The sequence below is a fragment of the Sus scrofa genome, chromosome 1 (assembly GCF_054392235.1).
Source record: "Sus scrofa isolate SSC_HxYL_T2T_F1_AM1 chromosome 1, Sscrofa_HxYL_maternal_Yorkshire_Landrace_v2.0, whole genome shotgun sequence".
NCBI classification, from domain to species: domain Eukaryota; kingdom Metazoa; phylum Chordata; class Mammalia; order Artiodactyla; family Suidae; genus Sus; species Sus scrofa.
In genome coordinates, this window is record NC_139383.1 from 216,888,372 (window position 1) to 216,909,728 (window position 21,357).

Sequence of the window (21,357 nt, forward strand, 5' to 3'; positions counted from 1 at the left end):
GATTACTTTCTTTCCAGGTTTTTGTCAATCAGTACTTTTTTAAAGCGCTGCTTATAAAAGGTTTTCATACCTTCCCCCACTCCAAAACCTAGTGAATTTTAAACTAAGAGGCTGTATAGGAGTTGCTGCTGTGGTATAGTGGGTTAAGACTGTAGTGGCTCGGGTTGCTGTGGAAGTGTGGGTTTGTTGTTTTTTTTTCTTTTTTGTCTTTTCTAGGGCCTCGCCCACAGCGTATGGAGGAGGTTCCCAGGCTAGGGGTCCAATTGGAGCTGTAGCCGCCTAGCCACAGCAACACTAGATCTGAGCCTCATCTGTGACCTACACCACAGCTCATGGCAGCGCTGGATCCTTAACCCACTGAGCAAGGCCAGGGATCGAACCCGCAACCTCGTAGTTCCTAGTCAGATTCGTTAACCACTGAGCCACGACAGGAACTCTGAGGTGTGGGTTAGATCCCTGGCCTGGCACATTGGGTTAAAGGACCCGGCATTGCCATGGCTATAGCATAGGTCAAAGCTGCTGCTTGGTTCGTTCGTTCGTTCGTTCGTTCCTTCCTTCCTTCCTTCTCTCCCTCCCTCCTCCCTACCCCCATTCTTCCTTCCTTCCTCCCTCCCTCCCTCTCACCCTCTCTCCCTTCCCCCCTTCCTCTTTCTTTGTTTTGTTGTATTTTAGGGGCCGCATCAATGGGGTATGGAAGTTGGTCTACCCCACAGCCACAATATCACCAGATCTGAGCCGCATCTCACAGCAACACCAGATCTTTACCCCACTGAGTGAGGTCAGGGATCGAACCTGTGTCCTCCTGGATACTACTCGGGTTCTTAACCAGCTGAGCCACAGCGGGGACTCCCTGTTGCTAAGTTTCAGTCTGGCTGAGGAACTTCCATATGTTGCAGGTGCAACCATTAAATGACAACAACAACAAAAAAGTGCTGTATAGTTTATCATTTTATACTTTAGATTTTAGCATGTATTAACCACTTGGGCAGAGAAAGACCTCTGAAACTTATATTGTGCAAATTCTCATCTGTAGAAGATAGTTTTGATGGAATAAGGTTCTAGAGGTATCCTGAAGTAAGCCAGAAGGAAAGTTAGCATGAGAAGTTAACATTTCAGCAGAAATACATCACAGATCAACAGAGTGACATTGAATTAGTTACCGAACCTTTTCAAGCTAAATTATACTCAGAAGACTGTTCTGTGCATAAATAGTAACCTCCTTGCATCTTGAATTTTTATAAAATAAGAATTATTAACCCCCTAGCTGCCTTCAGGGTATTTGTCGAGGATCAGGGAGAATGAATGATATAGTTAAAAATCACTCAATTTCTAACGTTGGGTCACTGGTGCCACTATGAATTTTAAGGGATTTATTTATTTATTATTGTGCATGCCTTTGTGGAGTACCTGCTGCGTGTGAAGCTGTGTAGTAGGTGCTATGGGGGAGAGCAAAGAGCAGTAAGTTAGTTCGTGCCCTTAAAGGGGAAAAACCTGAAGTGTGGTTAAAATCCACAGTTGTGTAGTGCTAAGGGCCCTAAGTGTGGTAGAAAACTGGAGAGAGGATCATCCCTTCGGCCTGGGGGTATAGGGAAATTTTGTGGAAGAAGTGGAATTTAGAAATACAGAGATGTTCAAATGTATCAGGCAGGGGGAGGGTATTCCAAAAAGAACCGTAGGAGAACTGTGTCAAATTAGGATAAGCCCAAAGCAGTAAGCAGGAGACATGAAGTAGTCTAATTAATTAGACTGTCTATTTATTAAGCTTTGTCGTGGAGGAGGAGGAGAGATGAAGCTGGAGGAGCAGGGCAAAGCTGGGCCTGGAAGGAACTTCTTAATTGGTGATTTGCGGAGAACTCTCAACATCATCTAGGAGAGGACATTTGACAGTTGAAGAGGTAGTATATGGCCCTGGTTGATGACTGTGAAATGATAAATCTGGGATTATCCGTCACCAAAGGGTTATGGCAAAGGTCTGAGCATGCTGTTGTTAGAAATGACCTAAAGGAGAGAAATGATCTGGAAGGTGTGTGGGAGGACAGCCAAGGGGATTAGAAGGGCAAAATGGACAGACTTTCAGAATTTTCTGGGTTTGGGTCATAAGGAGAAGGCTTTTAATCATGATCTGTGGTTCTGAGTCTTTGTTAATGGAATTATGGCTATAACATTCCAAAAAAAAAAAAAAAAAAAAAAAGAAAGGCCAAGTCAGGTTAGAGCTGTAGTAAAGAAAGGATAGCAGTGAACCATCCAATATTCTTTGCTTGTTTGGTCTGAGGTGTTAACTGGACCCTAGGATGTTGATAGTGGGAGCTTGAAAGTATGGGACTAAAATTCAAAGGAGAGAAAAGGCATAGGTATTGGGGAGCATGAGCACTGTTCTCATGCAGGTGGCAGATGAAACCATCATGTCACTAAACGAAAGGCATGTAGAGAGAAAATGGTACTTTATAGCATCTCTTATCATTAGGTATGTCTTTGACATAAATAGCTCTATCTTCATCTGAGGGTACTTACCCCAAAAACATACAAAATGAGGAGTTCCCGTCATGGCTCAGTGGAAACAAATCTGACTGGCATCCATGAGGACGCAGACTCAATCCCTGGTCTTGCTCAGTGGGTTAAGGATCTGGTGTTGCTGTGGTGTAGGCCAGCAGCTGTAGCTCTGATTTGACTCCTAGCCTGGGAAGCTCCATATGCTGTGGGTGCGCCCCTAAAAAGACCAACAACAACAAAATAGCCATGTTTTTCATCATTTATAAAACATCCTCTTCTTTTGGATTCTGAAGCCACTAGATTTCAAGAGTAAAGTATGTTCAGTTTAAAAAACTTCCTCATTGAACAAGCTGTCCTTTCTCCATTGTATAGTCTTACTTCCTTTGTCATAGATTAGTTGGCTATAAGTGCATGGGTTTAATTCTGGGCTTTCTATCCTGTTCCACTGATCTATATGTCTGCCTTTGTGCCAGTACCATGCTGTTTTGACGACTGTTGCTTTGTAGTATAGTCTGAAGTCCTGGAGCCTGATTCCTCCAGCTCCATTTTTCTTTTTTCAGGATGTCTTAGGCTATTCTGGGTCTTTTCTACTTCCAAACAAACTTTAAAATATTTTGTTCAAGTTCTGTGAAAAATATCCTTGGTAATTTGATAGGGATTGCATTGAATCTGTAGATTGCCTTTGGTAGTATAGTCATTTTGATAATATTAACTCTTCCAATCCATGAGCATGGTATGTCTTTCCATCTATTTGTGTCATCTTTGATTTCTTTCATCAGTGGCTTGTAGTTTTCAGAGTACAGGTCTTTTGTTTCTTTAGGTAGATTTACTCCTAGGTATTTTATTCTTTTGGATGTGATGGTAAACGGGATTGCTTCCCTAATTTCTTTTTCTGCTTTTTCATTGTTAGTATATAGAAACACTATCAATTTCTGTGTATTGATTTTGTATCCTGAAACTTTGCCAAATTCGTGGATAAGCTCTAACAGTTTTCTGGTAGAGTCTTTAGTATTCTCTAGGTATAGTATCATGTCATCTGCAAATAGCGATAGTTTTACTTCTTCCTTTCCAATTTGGATTCCTTTTATTTCTTTTACTTCTCTGATTGCTGTGGCTAGGACTTCCAGAACTATGTTGAAGAGTAGTGGCGAGAGCGGACATCCTTGTAATGGATAAAGGACAGCTTGTTCAATAAGTGGTGCTGGGAAAACTGGACAGCCACATGGAAAAGAATGAAATTAGAATACTCCCTAACATCATACACAAAAATAAACTCCAAATGGATTAAAGACCTAGATATAAGACGAGACACTATCAAACTCCTAGAGGAAAACATAGGCCAAATACTCTCTGACATAAACGACAGCAACATCTTCTCAGATCCACCTCTTAGAGTATTGACAATAAAAAGAAAAATAAACAAATGGGACCTACTCAAACTTCAAAGTTTCTGCACAGCAAAGGAAACCCTAAACAACACAAAAAGAAAACCCACAGAATGGGAGAAAATCTTTGCAAATGAATCGACTGACAAGGGATTAATCTCCAAAATTTATAAACACCTTCTGCAGCTCCATACCAAAAAAACAAACAACCCCATCAAAAAATGAGCAGAAGATCTAAACAGACAATTCTCTAAAGAAGACATACAGATGGCCGAGAAACACATGAAAAGATGTTCAGCGTCACTTATTATTAGAGAAATGAAAATCAAAACCACTCTGAGGTACCACCTTACACCAGCCAGAATGGCCATCATCCGAAAGTCTACAAACAATAAGTGCTGGAGAGGGTGTGGAGATAAAGGAATCCTAGTACACTGTTGATGGGATTGTAAATTGGTGCAACCACTGTGGAAAGCAGTATGGAGATTCCTCAGAAAACTAAACATAGAACTACCATTTGATCCAGCAATCCCGCTCCTGGGCATCTATCCAGAGAAAACCACGACTCGCAAAGACACATGTACTCTGACGTTCATTGCAGCACTATTTACAATAGCCAAGACATGGAAACAACCTAAATGTCCATCGGCAGAGGAGTGGATCAAGAAAAAGTGGTCCATATACACAATGGAGTATTACCCAGCCATCAAAAAGAACAAAATACCAGCATTTTTAGCAACATGGATGGACCTAGAAACTATCATGCTAAGTGAGGTCAGCCATGCAATGAGACACCAACATCAAATGCTTTCACTGACATGTGGAATCTGAAAAAAGGACAGACTGAACTTCTTTGCAGAAGAGATGCTGACTCACAGACATTGAAAAACTTATGGTCTCTGGAGGAGACAGTTTGGGGGCTGGGGGGTTGTGCTTGGGCTGTGGGATGGAAATCCTGTGAAATCAGATTGTTATGATCATTATACAACTACAGATGTGATAAATTCATTTGAGTAATAAAAAAATGAAAAAAAAACTTTGGGAGAATCAAATATTAAATAATTACATGTGAAATATTTAAAGCTAAAATAAATGCTATTTATGACCATTGTCATTAAAAAAATAATAAAATAAAAAATAAAAAACTTCCTTATTTTTTAAAATTCCCAAGGAAAATACAAGGAAACCCCCTTTACTTTATCTTCTCACCACTTCCTGGGACCCTCAGTAACAAAGAGATGCCAATGGTGGAAGAGGCTTCGTTTTACTTTTTACGTGTCCGGTACAGGCACAGCGTTACCCCATGCAGCTTTCGTCTTCCCTGGACCTCACCCCAGTTGATTGAGGGGTGGTCAGGGGGTGGGGTGGGTAGGGGGAGGGTGAGTCTTCCGTAGAGATGACCTTTATGCTTTTGTACATTTTCTCTTTTTAGTCTGGAGGGGGAGTTGTGCAGTGCCCAGTATGACTTAGGTTTGAGTTGGGAAATTTTGTCCTGTGGGGAACAGCAGGAGTGAATCTGCCTTTCCATTTCCTTTCTTCTCCTGACATTACCTGTGTTCAGGCTTTGCATGCCAAGAGTGAAGCATGTTGCTTCATTGATCTTGAGCATATGCGGTACTATGGGCTTGGGCGGTGTGGTGAAGCCCTCCTCTCCTGTTTACAGTACCTGGAATGTCTCAGGCCTTTTGGTAAGATTTGTGGCCTGACTTCAGCCTCTTTGGAATAAGTCTTAACCACATCAAATGGGGCAAGAGGCTAGTCAGAGGATTCAGAATCTCCCTACAATCACTGTGCCTTAAACCTAGTTTAAGTGCGCACTAGATTTTCTCTCTTCAACCGTGTATAGCAACTTAAAACTTTTTCCCCCACATGAGGTTTTATGCAGGTGGTTTAGTGGGTGACATGAGGTGTTCAGTTTTGAGGGACTGATATTTTTCTCTCTCTGTCCAGCCTAAGATATATTCTTCTGTCATGTTTCATGCTTCACACTCCCTTTTCTGCTTTCTCACAGAGACCTTTTTCAATCACCCTTTCCCTTCACTGTTGTGCAGTTTAGGGAGAGAAACAACAAACCCTATTGATTTGTCCCATTTTCTGCCTCTGAAAGAGTAAGATCAAGTGAAATACACCTTTTTTTTATGAATTGAACGCCTTTCTAAAAAACTGCCACTCCCTCAAAAAAAATTTGGGGGGATGATTACTTGAAAATCATCTCTTTCCTCTCCTTAGAGAGTGTTAGATACATCCTCATTCTTGATCACTGTGAACAAACCAGGGAAAGAAGCAGAATGGAGCAAACCCACCAACGGAGGCCAAGGTGACATGGTCATTTTGAAGTGCTTTTTACTGGGAGTTCCCATCGTGGTTCAGCGGAAACAAATCCCACTAGTATCCATGAGGACATGGGTTCAGTGCCTGGCCTCACTCAGTGGGTTAAGGATCCGGTGTTGCCGTGAGCTATGGTGTACGTCGAAGATGCGGCGCAGATCCTGAGTTGCTGTGGCTATGGTGTAGGCCTCAGCTGTAGCTCTGGCCTGGTAACTTCCATATGCTGCAAGTAGGGCCCTAAAAAGCAAAAAATATAAATAAAGTGCTTTTTAGTTTAAAAGCTAAAGCTGATGTCTGTCCCAGATTATTTAAGATGTTTGCGGCATCCGTGGAGTTGCCCAAACCACTGCTCCTGAAGTGGCCAGATCTCTGTGCTTTCTCTCACAGGAAGTCTTTCCTGACCTCCTGTCTCTCTTTCATGGAACGAAATTTGGGGGTTCCTGGATCTTATGCCCTGGTGTATGCTTCTTCCTTCTTCCCTAGGGTTTTCTGTTTGTTTATCTGTTTGTTTTTTAAGGCTTATCTCTTCTAAAACTAAGTTATATAGAGAGTTTTTGCCTTACTGGTTCTTTTTCTGCTTTTCAAATTTAGGCCAGTGGTTCACAAACTTTAATGCTCATCTGCATCACCTGGAGGGCTTATAAAAACTCCCGACTGGGCTCCACCCTGCAGGGGGTCTGTCACGCTTGGTCTTAGGAGGTGCTGCAAATGCCTTTCAAACTAGCGCCCAGCAGATGATAATGTTCCTTGGCTGAGAGTACACCTTGAACCACTGACATAGACATAGATTGTTGGTTGGCTGTCTGTTTGCTGTTTTGTTTCAGGTTTTCTTTTTTCAAAAGGGTAGGGTTGCAGTTTCACTGTGGCACAAGAGGATCAGCAGTGTCTTGGGAGTGCTGCGATGCTCATTCAAACCCTGGCTGGGCACAGTGGCCTAAGGATCCAGCGTTGCTGCAGCTGTGACATAGGTTGCAATTGTGGCTTAGATCTGATCCCTGCCCGGGAATTCCATATGCCACAAGGCAGCACAAAGAAAAGGGGGGGGGGGTTTTCTTTGGACTTTATTCACCTGAGTTCCCTGGAAATTCCTTATTTTTTTGTTTTTATTTTTTAATTGACGTATAGTTAATTTGCAGTGTTTCAGGTGAAGAGCAAAGTGATTAAGTTCTATACACACACTCTTTTTCATATTCTTTTGCATTACAGGTTATTACAAGGTACTGAATATAGTTCCTTGTGCAATACAGTAGGTCCTTGTTATTTTTTTTTTATATATAGTAGTGTATTTTATATATATAGTGTATTTTGGAAACTCTATTTTTGATTCCTAGATCAAGCTAGTAGCATGAAAGAGAACTCAGAAAATTGCCCTGTTTTCATCTTGAAGGCCTTGGATGGGGCAGGAGTGTCAGAGAGTGGAATGTGTCCCATCTCATGTCTTCTCCCAGTGAAGACTTCAGTGGTCAGTCTCCCAGAGCCTAGACAGAGCTACTCTTCCTCAACACAGCCTTCTAGGAAGCCTTCTACAAGTTGATGGAGCTGGCCCCTAATTGAGACTAATTGAATAAGTATAATTTTTAGTTCCCTAATTGTCTGTGTTATTCCTTTGACACTTAAGGTTTGCTTCTATCCCCCAAATTCCTTCCTTTACCATCTCAAATTTCTCAACCCTGATGGGAATGGGGTACAGAAGGGGGAAGGACCTTTACCTATACTGTGTACTTACAGCATGCTTAGGGGCTTTTTCTGTGTCATCTCCTGCACCCTTGCGAACCCTACCCAGTAAATATAATTACTTCTGTTATATGACTGTGAAAAACAAAGCTCTGGGAGTTCCCCTCGTTGCTCAGCGGAAGTATATCTGACTTGCATCCATGAGGACGCAGGTTCAATCCTTGGCCCTGCTCAGTGGGTTACGGATCTGGCATTGCCGTGAGCTGTGGTGTAGGTGACAGACGCAGCTCAGATCCTATGTTGCGCTGGTGGTGGCGTAAGCCAGCAGCTGTAGTTCCCATTCAGCTGCTAGCCTGGGAACCTCCATATGTCATGGATGTGGCCCTAAAAATGCAAAACAAAACAAAGGGGAAGGAAAAAAACAAAGCTCTGAATTGGTAACTAACTGACCCAGCTTCACAAGGTACTAAAGCCAGGATTAAAATCCAGCTTTAACTCTAAAGCCAGTACTCATTGCATATTTACCTGCCTTTAGGATAGTTGGAGTTGAGCCTTGAGGGCAGAAAGAAAGTTTACCTGGGCACATACTTACACATATATAAATTCAAAATTTCACTGGATGTCAGTCATCAGACTTGGCGATGTATATGCCCATGAGCAACAACCTGGGGTATTCAGTTTCTAGAATACCGAATGACAAGACCGATTGTAAACCAGTCGAAAATAATCTAGTTCTGTACTTTTCTCTCTTGAGTGTAAAGTCCACCCATGGCATAGGTGCAAATAAACTTCATCATCATTTTCTTTGGTGCAAAACCCCATGTAGTACAAGAAATGGAGAATGGGTTAAATCTGTCACATAGTAGCAGGCTTTTCTAGTAAAACACTAGCGTGGTAGTTCAGATAACTTTGTCTTAATTTCAGTTCCATTCAACTTGTCAAATGTGGAGGGGAGAATATAGTGATAAGCCTCAGTTTTCTTGTTTAGGAATAAAAAGAGCGCAGTGGAAATTTCCTTCCCAGCCCTTACTTGTCTCATGGAGGAATTAATAAATATTATGTGTGAAGCTCTTGGAGGCTCTGGAAGAAAGATTTTGTGTAATTTTAGCATTATTCATGGTCCATCAGGCTCCTCAGGGTGTCACCAGGGAAGAGAGATTTTTACCTTTTATCCAACATTTCATAGTTTAAGAACAAGGTATTTTTATTGTTGTTTGTGGCTGTGGAAATAGCCTGTAATTGTACCTGCAGCGGCTGCTCCTGTCAGAGAGCCCAGGGGCCTAGCTCACCCAAGAGGACCAGCTCCCGAGGCAGAAAGAGACTGAACCTCACTTAGGCAGCTTATGACACCGTGCCCTCCCCACCCCACTCCACCCCACCTTCATCCCCACCTCCTGCCTTCTTCTGTGTCTGTCAACCTGTTGAGTAGCCGAATTACATCCTTAACCCTTTCTTCTTCTCTCTTCTCTCACCCTGATCCTGTGATGCGTTGATCTGGGTTGACTCAGAGGGGACTGCCCTCTGTCCTACTCAGTTCTGTTGCATCTCTCCCATCCTTCTCACCTTCCTACTGTCTTGAAAAACAAAAACCAATACCATGGCGGTCCCACTATGGCCCAACGGGATTGGCATCATCTTGGCAGAGCAGGGATGCAGGTTCCATCCCCTGCCCGGCACAGTGGGTTAAGGATCTGGCATTGCCACAGCTGCAGCTTAGGTTGCAACAGTGGCTTGGATCTGATTCTTGGCCCAGGAACTCCATATTCCTCTGTGAGGCCAAAACCAAAAAACCCCCAAAACAACAACAGGACTTCCTGTGGTGGTGCAGCGGAAATGAATCCGAGTAGGAACCATGACCTGTTGAGTTCGATTCCTGGCATCACTCAGTAGGTTAAGGATCTGGCTTTGCCATGAGCTGTGGTGTATGTAGGTTGCAGTCTTGGCTCAGATCCGGCATTACAGTGGCTCTGGTGTAGGCCGGCAGCTGTAGCTCCGATTTGACCCTTAGCCTGGGAACCTCCAGGTGCCTCGGGTGCAGCCCTAAAAAGACAAAAAAAATTTAAAAAATAAAAATAAATAAATAAAACAACACCCTGGCTCCTCTAAGACCTCTATAAGAACGAGCATATTTCCGGTTATTCTATGTTTGCGGCTGATAAGTACTGTTTTGATGCATCAGCTCCCTACTGATCCCGAAGTGGTATTTTTATTGTTAGCTTTCGGTTCTCTCTATACATATCCCTCTGAGTCTTTGCCTTGGGTTCATGGTTAGGAAGGCTTAGGCCTGGACTGTTGTCTTCCATTTAAGTTGTACCCTGAAAAGTGAAGACAGAAATTACCTGCACCTCCAGCAACTTGGCGCATCTGCTTTTTCAGTGCTTTTCTACTCACTTACTTGCAACACTGCTCTTCCCTTACATCTCAACCTTTATGGTAATTAGTTCACTTCTTGATCTCCTCTTTCTCATAAGCGCCCCTGGCTGGCTTATTGTAAGATTCATTTCACTGGATGATCTTTCTGAAGTCTTTGTGTTATTTGAGTAATTTTTTCTCTTGCTTTTTTGGCATCGTCTGACCACTGAAATGAGGCTGAAGTTCTGTTACTGCTTTTCTTTGGCTTAGAATGTAGCAGAGCTTGTACCCAGTCATGTCCCTGAATCTGCTGATGGGCTCGTTTTGGGTTGTCTCTCACCTTCTCTCTGATTTTTTTTTTTTTTTAAGACCAATCCTGTCTCTCACTTCTTTTTTAAAAAATTTGGTGGCCACACCCACAGCATATGGAAGTTCCTGAGCCAGGGAGGGGCACCAGCAGCAATACCGGGTCCTTTAACCCGCTGTGCCAGGCCTGGGATAGGACCCTCGTTTCTGCAGCAACCTGAGCCGCTGCAGTCTGATTCTTAACCCACTGTGCCATGGTGGGAACGCCTCTCTCTCTTCTTTTCAGCTTCTCCTTGAGTTCAGATCCTTTACCTCATTCCTTCACTGCTAGACTGAAGCCACCAAAACACATGCACTTCAGAACTGCTCTGGGCGTGTGGCCAGCTTCACCAAAGAGACTTGAGCCGGCATGGAAGTTAGTTTATTTAGGTTCTGACTTTTTATCGTGCCTATCAGGCAAATGCCTACCTGAGTGTTTGATGTTTCAAACTGAAATTAAAGTTCAAATGGGCCCTGGCTTTGCAAGAAGCATCACAGACTCTATAAGCCCTTTTCTAGGTAACACATCTCTCTTTTCTCAAGTTATCATTTCTGTGCCTCTTTCTTCCTTTGCCCCTCTACTTACACCCGCCTTCCACACCACTTCAGCCTCAGCTATTTTGAACCATAGCTCCCATTTACAATGTGGAGCTTTTTCCGTCTTCTTTTCAGAAGTCTGATCCCTCACAGTCTTGGTGACCTCAGTAAACAAAGAACGCGTGCGCATGCGCGCGCACGTGTGTGTGTGTGTGTGTGTGTGTGTGTGTGTGTAGGAAGCCTGCCACATTTCCTCCCTGCCCCACAGAAAATGTGTTTTCTGGAAGCCCTTTTGACACTGAAGTGAATGCCCACTGGCCCTCCCTTGTTGATTCTCCTGAGAGGAGAGAGAGACAGAGGCCTTTTATGCTTGTTGTCATATCTTTTTGTTTCTGCTGATTATACACAAAGTAAGTTGTAAATAGCTCTCCCCCACACCATGATTCCTTTGAGGTATGTACAGGAGCGTAGACATGCACTCAGCTCCAGGGTCCCTGGGGATTCCACAGGGTCCCTTTCAAGGCCTCTTACTTCCTGTTACAGCACCAGCCGAATGAAATTTAGATGAGTACTAGACAATTACCATCCCATAATGAAACCTGTGGCGTACTGTTCAGAAATATGAGCCCATCAGATGATTACTTTTCTTTTTAACTTCCATGTTTTTATTACTTCAAGAGCCAAATATACAAAGATGCAAAAAAAAAAAAAAAAACCAGAAAATATGAAGTCCCCTTAGTCCTACTTGTTTTCAGAGATAAAAATCACTGTGAACATTTTGTGAACATCATTGTGGAACTTTAAAAGCATGCCATTGAAATGGACAGTAAACACTAGCATGAATAAAAGAGGATAAAATTGGAGTTGCCTAGATCAGTTTGAATTTTCAGTTCCATTGAACTCAAAAGGTACACCTCATATTTTACTGTCTTAATTTAAAATAGTGGTAAGGAGTCAGACAATTTATGTCTGTTACTTCTGCAGGCATTTTTCTGATGGCTTACAGCTAGCTAGCTAACTACTCAGGCTTCTGAATCAAAAGGCCTAATTGTCTAGGTATGCCGAATTATAGCTAAATAGGTTATCAGCTTTTATATCCTCTGTATTTTACTTGGGATTTTTGATGAATTGGATGTAGCTTCTTTTTCCCTTAAAATTTTTCTCTGTCTGATGATTAATGGCATTAATTGTGGTGGTTGGGGCAGGGGGGTGTTGTGGGATGGTGGACCCCTCAGTGAAATTCTGTGGGTTTTGGTTTCAAATCTCAATTTTCCTGTCTTTAAAATAAGTCCCTTTTCATAGATCCTAAGGCTATTTTTTCTGCTTAGAAATTCTAGGATTCTAAGATTGAGAGTGCTGCTCACTTTCCTCCTAGTTCATTTTTGTGATTTGGACTTTTGAGACATTCCAGTAGCCTGGCACAGTTTCCTTCCAACTTTTTCACAGACCTTTTTGTTTTCTCTCAGAAACTGTGTATTTCTAAGTGTTTGAGGTTGTAATTGAGTGTAATTGTAGTTGTTTAACTTTCTCCGCTCCTCTTGAGAGTGTTTATAAAATGCCTTCTGTGAGGGTAAAAAGGAACTCGAAACTGAGTCTTTGTGACACAATCAGATGATATTAAGGTAAGTGGGAATTGTTTTGTGTACATGAAATAAAGTACTGAGTATACTTCATTTGCAATATACCCATTCTGGCTTATGGAATCTGCTGTAATCCGTTAAGTAGTCACTTTTATTAAGATTTTATAGGAAGCTTTGAGGGGTTCATTGTGATAGGGAATATTCTAAGAGTAATTTTTTCCAATTCTTCTCTCTCTCTTTTCGGCTGCCCTAAAGTGTATGGAGTTTCCATGCCAGGGATCAGATCCGAGCTGCAGTTGTGACCTAAGTTATACTGCAGCAACATTGGATCCTTAACCCACTCTCCCAGGCTGGGGATGGAACCTGCGTCCAAATGCTCCTAAGACACTGCTGATTCCATTGTGCCACATCGAGAACTCCTCCCATTCTTCTCTTGCACCCTCTGGGGAGTTACTGTTGTAGAGCTCATTAGTGCCCCTCTGTATGTCAGCCTTGGGGTGGGGTGAGCATTGTTCTGAGTGTGACACAACACAAATGCTGTGTCTCCACTCTTCTCTGTGCCCTATTTCTTCCTCACTCAAGTTAGAGGATAAATCCCCTTTAACCTTGCCTCCTTTGTCACCAACCAAAGAGCAGGTGGTAGGTCTTGATTTCTGGTGACACCTTCTCCATTTCCTTTAATGGTCTTCATTGTAATTTCTTTCCTGTGAGACATCAGCAAATGCCTCTCAAATGGATGCCACTAAATGGAACTCTTACATGTTTTTCATTAACTTCTTTGAAATATGTTCCTACCCTTTCTCAGTTTGGGCTTTGTAACTTTCCAGCCTGTGACTCTGAGCTAGTTACTTACTTCCTCTAAGCCCTCCTTTTTTTTGTGAAAGGGAGATGCTCATACCCCATAAGGTTGTTGAAAGGAACAAAAGGGTTAATCTCTGTGTATGGTCTCCACGTGGTGACTGGCACATTGCAGGTGCTCAGTAAACGTGACATCTTCCTCCTTCCCTTCTTGGGATCCAGCTGAGGAAATTCGTGGATAATGAGGGGTTTATTTCAAAGACAGCTAATATTCTCTCTCTCTCTCTCTTCTCTTTTTTTGTCTTTTTAGGGCCACACCTCTGGCAAATGGAGGTTCCCAGGCTAGGGGTTGAATCAGAGCTGTAGCCACCGGCCTACACCACAGCCACAGCAATGCCAGGTCTGAGCCATGTCTGCGACCTACACCACAGCTCATGGCAACGCTGGATCCTTAACCCCCTGAGTGAAGCCAGGGATTGAACCTGAGTCCTCATGTATGCCAGTCAGATTCGATAGCGCTGAACCACGATGGGAACTCCAGACAGCTAATAATTCTGTTCATGTTGCCTTATGGAAATAAGAAGAAAGAATAAGAGACTTGAAAAGAGTAGGAAAGTTGGAGCTAAAAATATTTGAATAGTTGACTGGTTTTATATATGTGTTTCTGATATTCACTGGTGAGCTTGCAAAGTGGAGTTTATTAAAAACTATTTGAAATGTGGAGACGTCAACAGATTTGTGGGTCAAAGAAAGGAGTAAATACTTTCTAAGGCAGCATGCTTGGCTGAAAACTGATCTCTGAACAAAGAAAATTGATTGGCACAGATGATACCAATTGGAGTTAAAAAAAAAATAAAGCAAAATACTGAAGGAAGGCTTTGAGGGGGAAGAAGACACAGGTAAGATGCAGCTATTGATGGGTTGAGATTCTGATACAGTAGATGTATGATTAATGAACATGGTATGTGTTTGGAAGTATTGAGTAGTGATTTATAGCAAAATTTTAAAAAGCAGAAAACAATTTGATGTAATGTAAATCCTTTTATCTTGATTTTAGAAATTTTAAAATGAAGAAAGCCAATGACTAATGTGTAGGCACTATTTCAAGATGAGGTTGACTAGTTATAATAGGTAACTTAGTTTTGATAGAGAATCTTAGTGGCTTTCATTATAGAATTGTAAGTACAAAAAAATTTCACTAAAATAGCTTTTCTGTTTTTATTGTTAGAATAGACATAAATCTCAAATGTACTTTAAATATAGTAAGTAAATAATAGATATTGATACTGTCCATGTTAGCCTGTGCTAGGAGTAGAAAAAATAGATTTGAACAGATATTTTAAGAGTACAAAGGAACTCCAGGCATTATAGAATGCAGTTTCCTTTATTCCCACTTAAGAAAATTAAAAGAGAAAAAAAAGAGCCACCCACTTCAGTGAGAAATTCCCTTTTTATCTTTTTCCTTGATTTCCTCCCTCCCTTTTGATCTTCCTTCTTCTCTTCCTCTTTCTGTCTATAGCCTGTATGTATTTATTTATTAAATGCCTGCTTTGTGCTACATGCTATGGATACAAGGGGGTGATAAAATTTATGTGGGTTATTTTCTGCTTGGAATTTACCTTCTGATAGTTAATAAACTTGAATGTATGATATTTACAACATCTTTGCCCTGCTAAATGTCAACAACCTGTGATGCCCCCATGGCCTCTTTCAGACCTGGCTTTGGGATGTCCCTGCTTCTTCCTGGGTCAAATGTATTTGTGTGTAGTTCTCAGACAGCCTCCACACCCAGCATCTAACTCGGCCGTATTCCCCCAGGTTCCAGTGGCATGTGCCGGCAGAGTGCTGGGTGCAGACTTCTGCCCAAACCTGGAGGAGCCAGACCAGAGGCTGGAAGTCCAGGTTGGAGTCTTACTGTTCTATCAGGTGGGGGTGGTGTGACAGAAACAGTGCTCTCAGAAGGCCATACAGGCACATCCAGTGCCATCAGGAGACAGACAGCTGCTGAGACAGGTATTAAAGAGTGGCCAGTATAGCTGATGTGCAGCACACAATGTCCTTTTCAGGATAAGTTGTCTGTAACTGGAGATTATCTGTTTACTCATTTGAGAAATGAAGACCTGCTATATCCTGCATGAGTAAGAACTTGGTTTCTGAAGGGCTGCCTAGGTTGACCCTTGCTGCGAGACCTTTGGCAAGTCGCTCAACCTAACAGGACTTTAGCCTTCTCATCTGTGAAACAGAGATTTCCCACACAAGGTGATAATGAGGATTAAATGTTCTAATGCATATCCACCACTTAGCACAGGGCCTGGCATGTAACAGGCACTCAGGAAATCTTAGCTCTTTGAGATCATCATATGCTAAGAATGGCGCTAGGTGCTGGGGACACACAGGGAGCACATCATGCTTCCCGAGTTATGGTTTCCCAGCCGAGGAGAATGAGCCATTCAGCTGGGCACAGCATCAGAAAAACAGGACTTAATGATAGGTTTCTTCCTTCTTCCTGGATTGGGAGATAGGTCCTTTGTTGTAATACTCAGTTTATTACCAAAGTACAATTTTCATGAAAGTGTTGAATTGGAATTCAATTCATTGTGTGGTTTTGAGAAATGAGAAGCATTGTGGTGTATTGCAGATTAAAAATATAAATGTGACATCTTGGCCAAAGGCCTCTCTTCCCTTCTAGGTGCCTTTTACTAGTTAAGGAGAGTGTGTGCCAGTGATGTAAAGATGCAGGCCCAAGTTTCAATGTGGAAGGAACCCCCAAGCATGAGTAAACTCATCCTTTCTTTAGGGCCTCTATTTGTAATCATTTTCTAAATTTTAAAACTTGTGGAATAGTGAGCACGGTGTTAATTTTTCTTTTTCTTCTTCTTCTTTTTTTTTTTTTTAACTGATTTGACCACCCCCCACGAGAAAAGAGAACAGTTTTAAAAATTGACTTCTCAGTGGCCGTGACAGTGGACGTAGTGGTCAGAGGAGGTTTCCATTTTTATGATACTCTGAAGGGGCTACCATCTCCTGCACACCTGCTCTTGGCCTTGGGAAGACCACCTGAGACCTGGTACTGTCTGGGTGGCGTATGGCAGTGATACAACAGAAAAGCAGGTGCGACATGTATGAGACATGCTCATGCATTCCCCAGTTTCTGAAAGCTCACAGCTTGTGTGTGACACATATATGCAGAGTGATTGAAGACTTTTCGTGACGAGTAGTCTGATCCTTGACCCCTTCGGGTAGGATGAGTCATGTTCTTCAAACATGTCATCTGGAACAGCCTGTCATGGGTGGCTGTTAAATAATCTGTTTTTGAAGGTTAAGTTATGGCACAAAGAGCAATGGGTTTTGCAGATGTGGGTGCATGAAATAAAACTGAAAGAGACCAATGGAGCACGTTATTTTGACATACCAACGGAGAAAATGTATATTTACAAGTTGAAGTGCAACTGTGGTTGTAGGTAGGTAAATAGATTGTGGAGTAGACAGTTCAGCAGGGGCCTGGGAAAGAAAAGAACGTGCTTATTTTATTGTGTTCCTCATCTTGCGACAGCATTTTGGTGGACTGAGTGGAAAAGTCGAATCCCTGAAAAGATAGTCAACTCCAGGGAAGTGGTGAATTGACTGGGACCCCCTTGAACCATTTGTCTTCTTTTCCTTTTCCGTTCTAAGTATGGCTTCCATATATTTAATAGTAGTTGGTACATACTCATATTATGTCACTCATAATAAACTTGACACTTAAGGTATCTTCACCAGCTAATAATTCCAGGAGTAGCTTTTAGCTTGGTGTCCATTCATTCTTGCCACAGCATGTGTATGTATTCTAGTCCTTTTTCTTTCCCCTGATGGAGCTAGCCATTTCTTATTTTTCAGTCCAACTCTGCACTCCAGGGAACTCACCATAGGACTTGCCAGAGTTGTTTACTTTTCCCGCTTGGATCTGAGACTTTTCCCCCAGGGCCAGGAATTATAACCACGAGAGGATTTGCTGTTTGGCCTCTTGATTCTGAGAATAACCTCTTGTATACTTTCATTTAGGAGCTATGGCTTGTTGATATCCTTTCCTGTAAAGGATTTTCATTTAGACACACCCCACCCATATCTGGTTTACTTTTTTATTTTAGCTAACATGAGTTCTCAGCCCCTTCCCATTCTTACCTACTTTCTTTTAACCCTTTCTTTTTATCCATAAAATTTCAGGTGACTTAACAACTCCGTTGTTTAATAATTCCAAGATCCCTGACATTCTTTCATGAATGTTTCTTTGGTTTTGAATGGCTGTCATCCTTGAAGTCTATGCCCGACTTGACTTTTGGCAAGCCCAGCTGCTGTCTTTTTTGTGTTCATGTGCGTGATTTAGAAAAGTAGGTGGAACTTTAGACTTTGATTCACTGTCTGACTATCTGGATTTTCTTCAATGACTTTTAAAGTATGTGTGAAACTGTGTACTTTCTTTAGCCCTGGAGGTTAACTAATGTAGAGTCACCAAAAAATTGTGTTCCTTTATAATTATTTTATGGGAAATGGTTAATTTAGTTTAGACCTTCCTTAATTGCTACTAAATATTTTATTTTTAATCATAGAAAAGTTACTATTGTAGTCTAACTGTACTCATCATGTGTTAAGTTGTTACAGTTAGCCTAACACAGTTCCTTTCCAGGTTGGGAATTCAAGATGTGGGGTTTGACTTGGTATTTTTCACCACTAAAGTGCTTAGAAAATTAGAGTAAATAATGAACCAATATTTCAGTACCAGATTAGACACAATTTACTGTGATGTTTCATAAACCACAGACTCCTTTCTTCTATGAATGTGTGGAGGATCACTTATTTTTTTCCAGACATACCGGGGTGCAAGTGTAAATTTCCATAAAATTTAAATGAGGTGCTTCCTGTAATTAATGAACAATTGTGGCTGCTCTCTAGTCTGCATTGTAATTAACCGTGATCAGGCTTGTTTAGTGATGACACTGTTCCTGTAATAATTTGACAAGCTACTGTGAATTTGCCAGGTTATTAAACAACGCAGCACTCACTTACAGAATCACAGGGACGCGGTCGGTGGCGGCGGCTGCTGGTTAAATGCAATGTAAATGTGAGGCAGAGCTGCCCACGAGTCTGTTGATCACCAGGAATAGGTTTAAATTCCTATGATTTTGGAGAAGTTAATTTGCGCAGGTTGTCTTGAAAACTTTTTATTACATGATAAACCTGCTGAGGCCAAGCCGGTCATTTTTATGAACTCCTAATGAAGCTAGCACATTTTCTATATTGTCATCAACCGTAGGGACCGCCCAGAAGCTGAGGTTTCCCCTTCCCACCGTATTAAATAGGTACAGTATTTAAACAGAAAACAACAACAGTGACAAGAAGAAGCTGTTCCTTCCCTAAATTCATTCCAAGCATCCCTCAAAAAAAAGTTCACTCCTTTTTTGAGAGCGTGTTAAGCACATCATATTGACCTTGTGCTAAACGCAGTCCTGTGACAGGTAGAGGGAGCCATCTGAGGGGACCTGTGTCCACGGTCGCTACTGCAGCCGCCTGCCCCAACCCCCTTCAGGTTAAGAACTGTTCAAAACGTTACTGTCTAGTTACTGTGGTGTCTTTCATTCAGATTCTGTTTATTGACTAAACCACAAGGATTCCTGCCCAAAGTACCAGGCGGTCTATGCTTGACTGATTTTGATTTTCTAACATCAGCCCTGGGGTTTATTTGAAAAATGTACATACACTGCAGCTTTAACAAGTCAAGTGACTGCATGTTTTTGACCATGGAGTGGAGTATATCTGAAGATCATTAAACTGGGGGGGGGGGGAAGTGGGGTGGAGAATAAGTGTAGTAGTCATTGTACCATTGCAGAGAGAGTGTATGTGTGTATGAGTGTGTGTGTGTGTGACACATGGTTTTTGTCTTTTCATCTTCTCCAAGAGCCAGAAAGTTTCCTGCCGTTCTCTTTCCAGCTATTGACAAATGATTGCCAGATGTGAGATCTTTGCAGTGCTCTTTCCCTCAGCAAACCTGCAGCGATGGGATATTTGATTCTCCCTTGCCCATTTCATCTCCTTTCCACATCTGCCAGGGACACACAAGCAATACATCCCTACATGAGAGTTTAAAGTTTATTCAGCTCCTTTTTCCCCTCCGATAAAATGTGTTTGGAGACAACAGAATGAGGTCCATATGACTTTCTCCCAACTTCACTGTATGGAATTGGTTGTTTATTTTACTTATCTACCTCTCAGTAATTGAACAATTTCATTTTAGTTTCGGTCCATGGAAAATGTGATGCAACTCTGGGAGTGCTAAGAGTTTCCTATTGTTGTCTGCTTTGCTGCAAGTATGCCATCATTACAATTTTTCTCTGATGGTCTCAATTCTGATAAAAACTAGACTGGCGGTTTCCATGAACTTCCATGGAAAGTAATTTTAATAAACAACTGTCAAAATTCTAAGTATAGCATGTCTGGTAAAATTCAGTAGTCATTTAAGATCTAAAAAGCCATCCATGAGGGAGAAAATTCAACTTGTTTGGCTTGATTAGCTTACCTTACCTTTGTGTCCATTGTCAAAGTTGATATGGATAAGGTCCTAATTTTAATCCCAAATAGCTTATAAAAGAGAAAGTCCAGTGAGTTTTGGAGGCATCTGAAATTAGCTTGTGTAGGCCACACACATAATCACTAACATGCACAGAAGCCTTTTGCATCTGCTTGGAATCTGTAGCGATACTGATTTTTTTTTTTCTCATCTCAGTTTAAAAATATTTTCCAAAATGCTCTTATAGCTTATGTTCATAATATAGGGTGGGCTGACACAGGTGGCCTTTCAGTTTTTCTGTTACACTTTTTGGCAAACGAAAAGGCCCCTTATTCCCTGAATAAGATCAGCGTTTTAATTTTTTTTTTTTAACATTTAAAAAATAATCCACAAAATGTCTGCCACATGTTCCCTAGTTGATGGAAATGTTTTCCAAATGAGAGCTGTAGTATTGAATTCTTACTGTAAAAGTGCTAGTGTGTTTACTATTTCTGCTACCCTCTTAGCTACCTGTCATTGTGCGAATTTGTATTTTTTGTGAAGCTCAAATGATGAATATAAGGTAATGTCTGTTAATGAATTTCTTAGGGAAAGTATGTTTTTCACTGTTAAGGAAATAAAGGGCATTTCCCTTGTAAGACTCAAAATAGGAAAAGTGTGAAGTCTGTTTTTCAGTCTCTTCTTTCAAAAAAAATCACAAAGCAACAACAAAATCTAACAAAAACAAAACTAGAAAGCCAGCAGCCCCCGAAAAGAAGAAATCCTACTCAAGCCTAAGAAAAAGAGGTAGATCAGACTCATCAAAATGTATACATGGACTGTTGGTAAATTTTAATCTATCGATGATACCCCAGTAACACATAAAAAAGAAAAAGGGGCACCATTCTTTCCTGCAAGTTGCCAAACTGTTGCACGTTTCCATCAGAAGTGCCTGTTGAACAGGATAGAAGATAACCATAATTGAAGATGTAGACAGTGATAAACTGTTGACACTTAAAAATGAGGCTGTGGTCATGATGGGGGTAGTATGTATAAACAGCACCTCTCAAAGCAAAATGACCACCCTCAGAAAGGATTCCGGTGGAAAAGCTTCTATTTTTATTATCCTCCACTGTTCCCCAAGGACTGATGCCCCACCAGGCGCTCAGTGGGTGCGGTGACTCGGACAGGGAGTTAAGGGTGCTTTCCTGAAACAACAAGGTTAGCACTCCTGCGGCAGGAGCCAAGTTCCTCTGAGTTTAGATCACTTCACCTAATTTGCTCTCACTAATGCATTTTCTGGTTTCTCCTGCCTTCCTGCTTTTTCCTCTACATGGTTACTCTGAGA

General features: G+C 41.6%; 1 protein-coding gene across 50 annotated transcripts in view; it reads left to right on the top strand.

Moving 5' to 3' along the window:
* The window catches only part of BNC2 (basonuclin zinc finger protein 2), a 448,897-nt gene that overhangs the window by 173,265 nt on the left and 254,275 nt on the right, over nt 1-21,357 (top strand). For 26 of the 50 annotated variants that reach the window (XM_084984833.1, XM_084984694.1, XM_084984850.1 and 23 more), the window contains one exon: nt 15,308-15,391. The exons of the other annotated variants lie outside the window; for them this stretch is intronic. Coding sequence is in view for 8 of the 26 variants with exons in the window: in XM_021063323.2 (XP_020918982.1) it covers nt 15,308-15,391 (84 nt within the window). In the remaining 18 variants the exon portion in view is untranslated. The remainder of the gene's footprint in view (nt 1-15,307; nt 15,392-21,357) is intronic. 50 annotated transcript variants of the gene reach the window in all.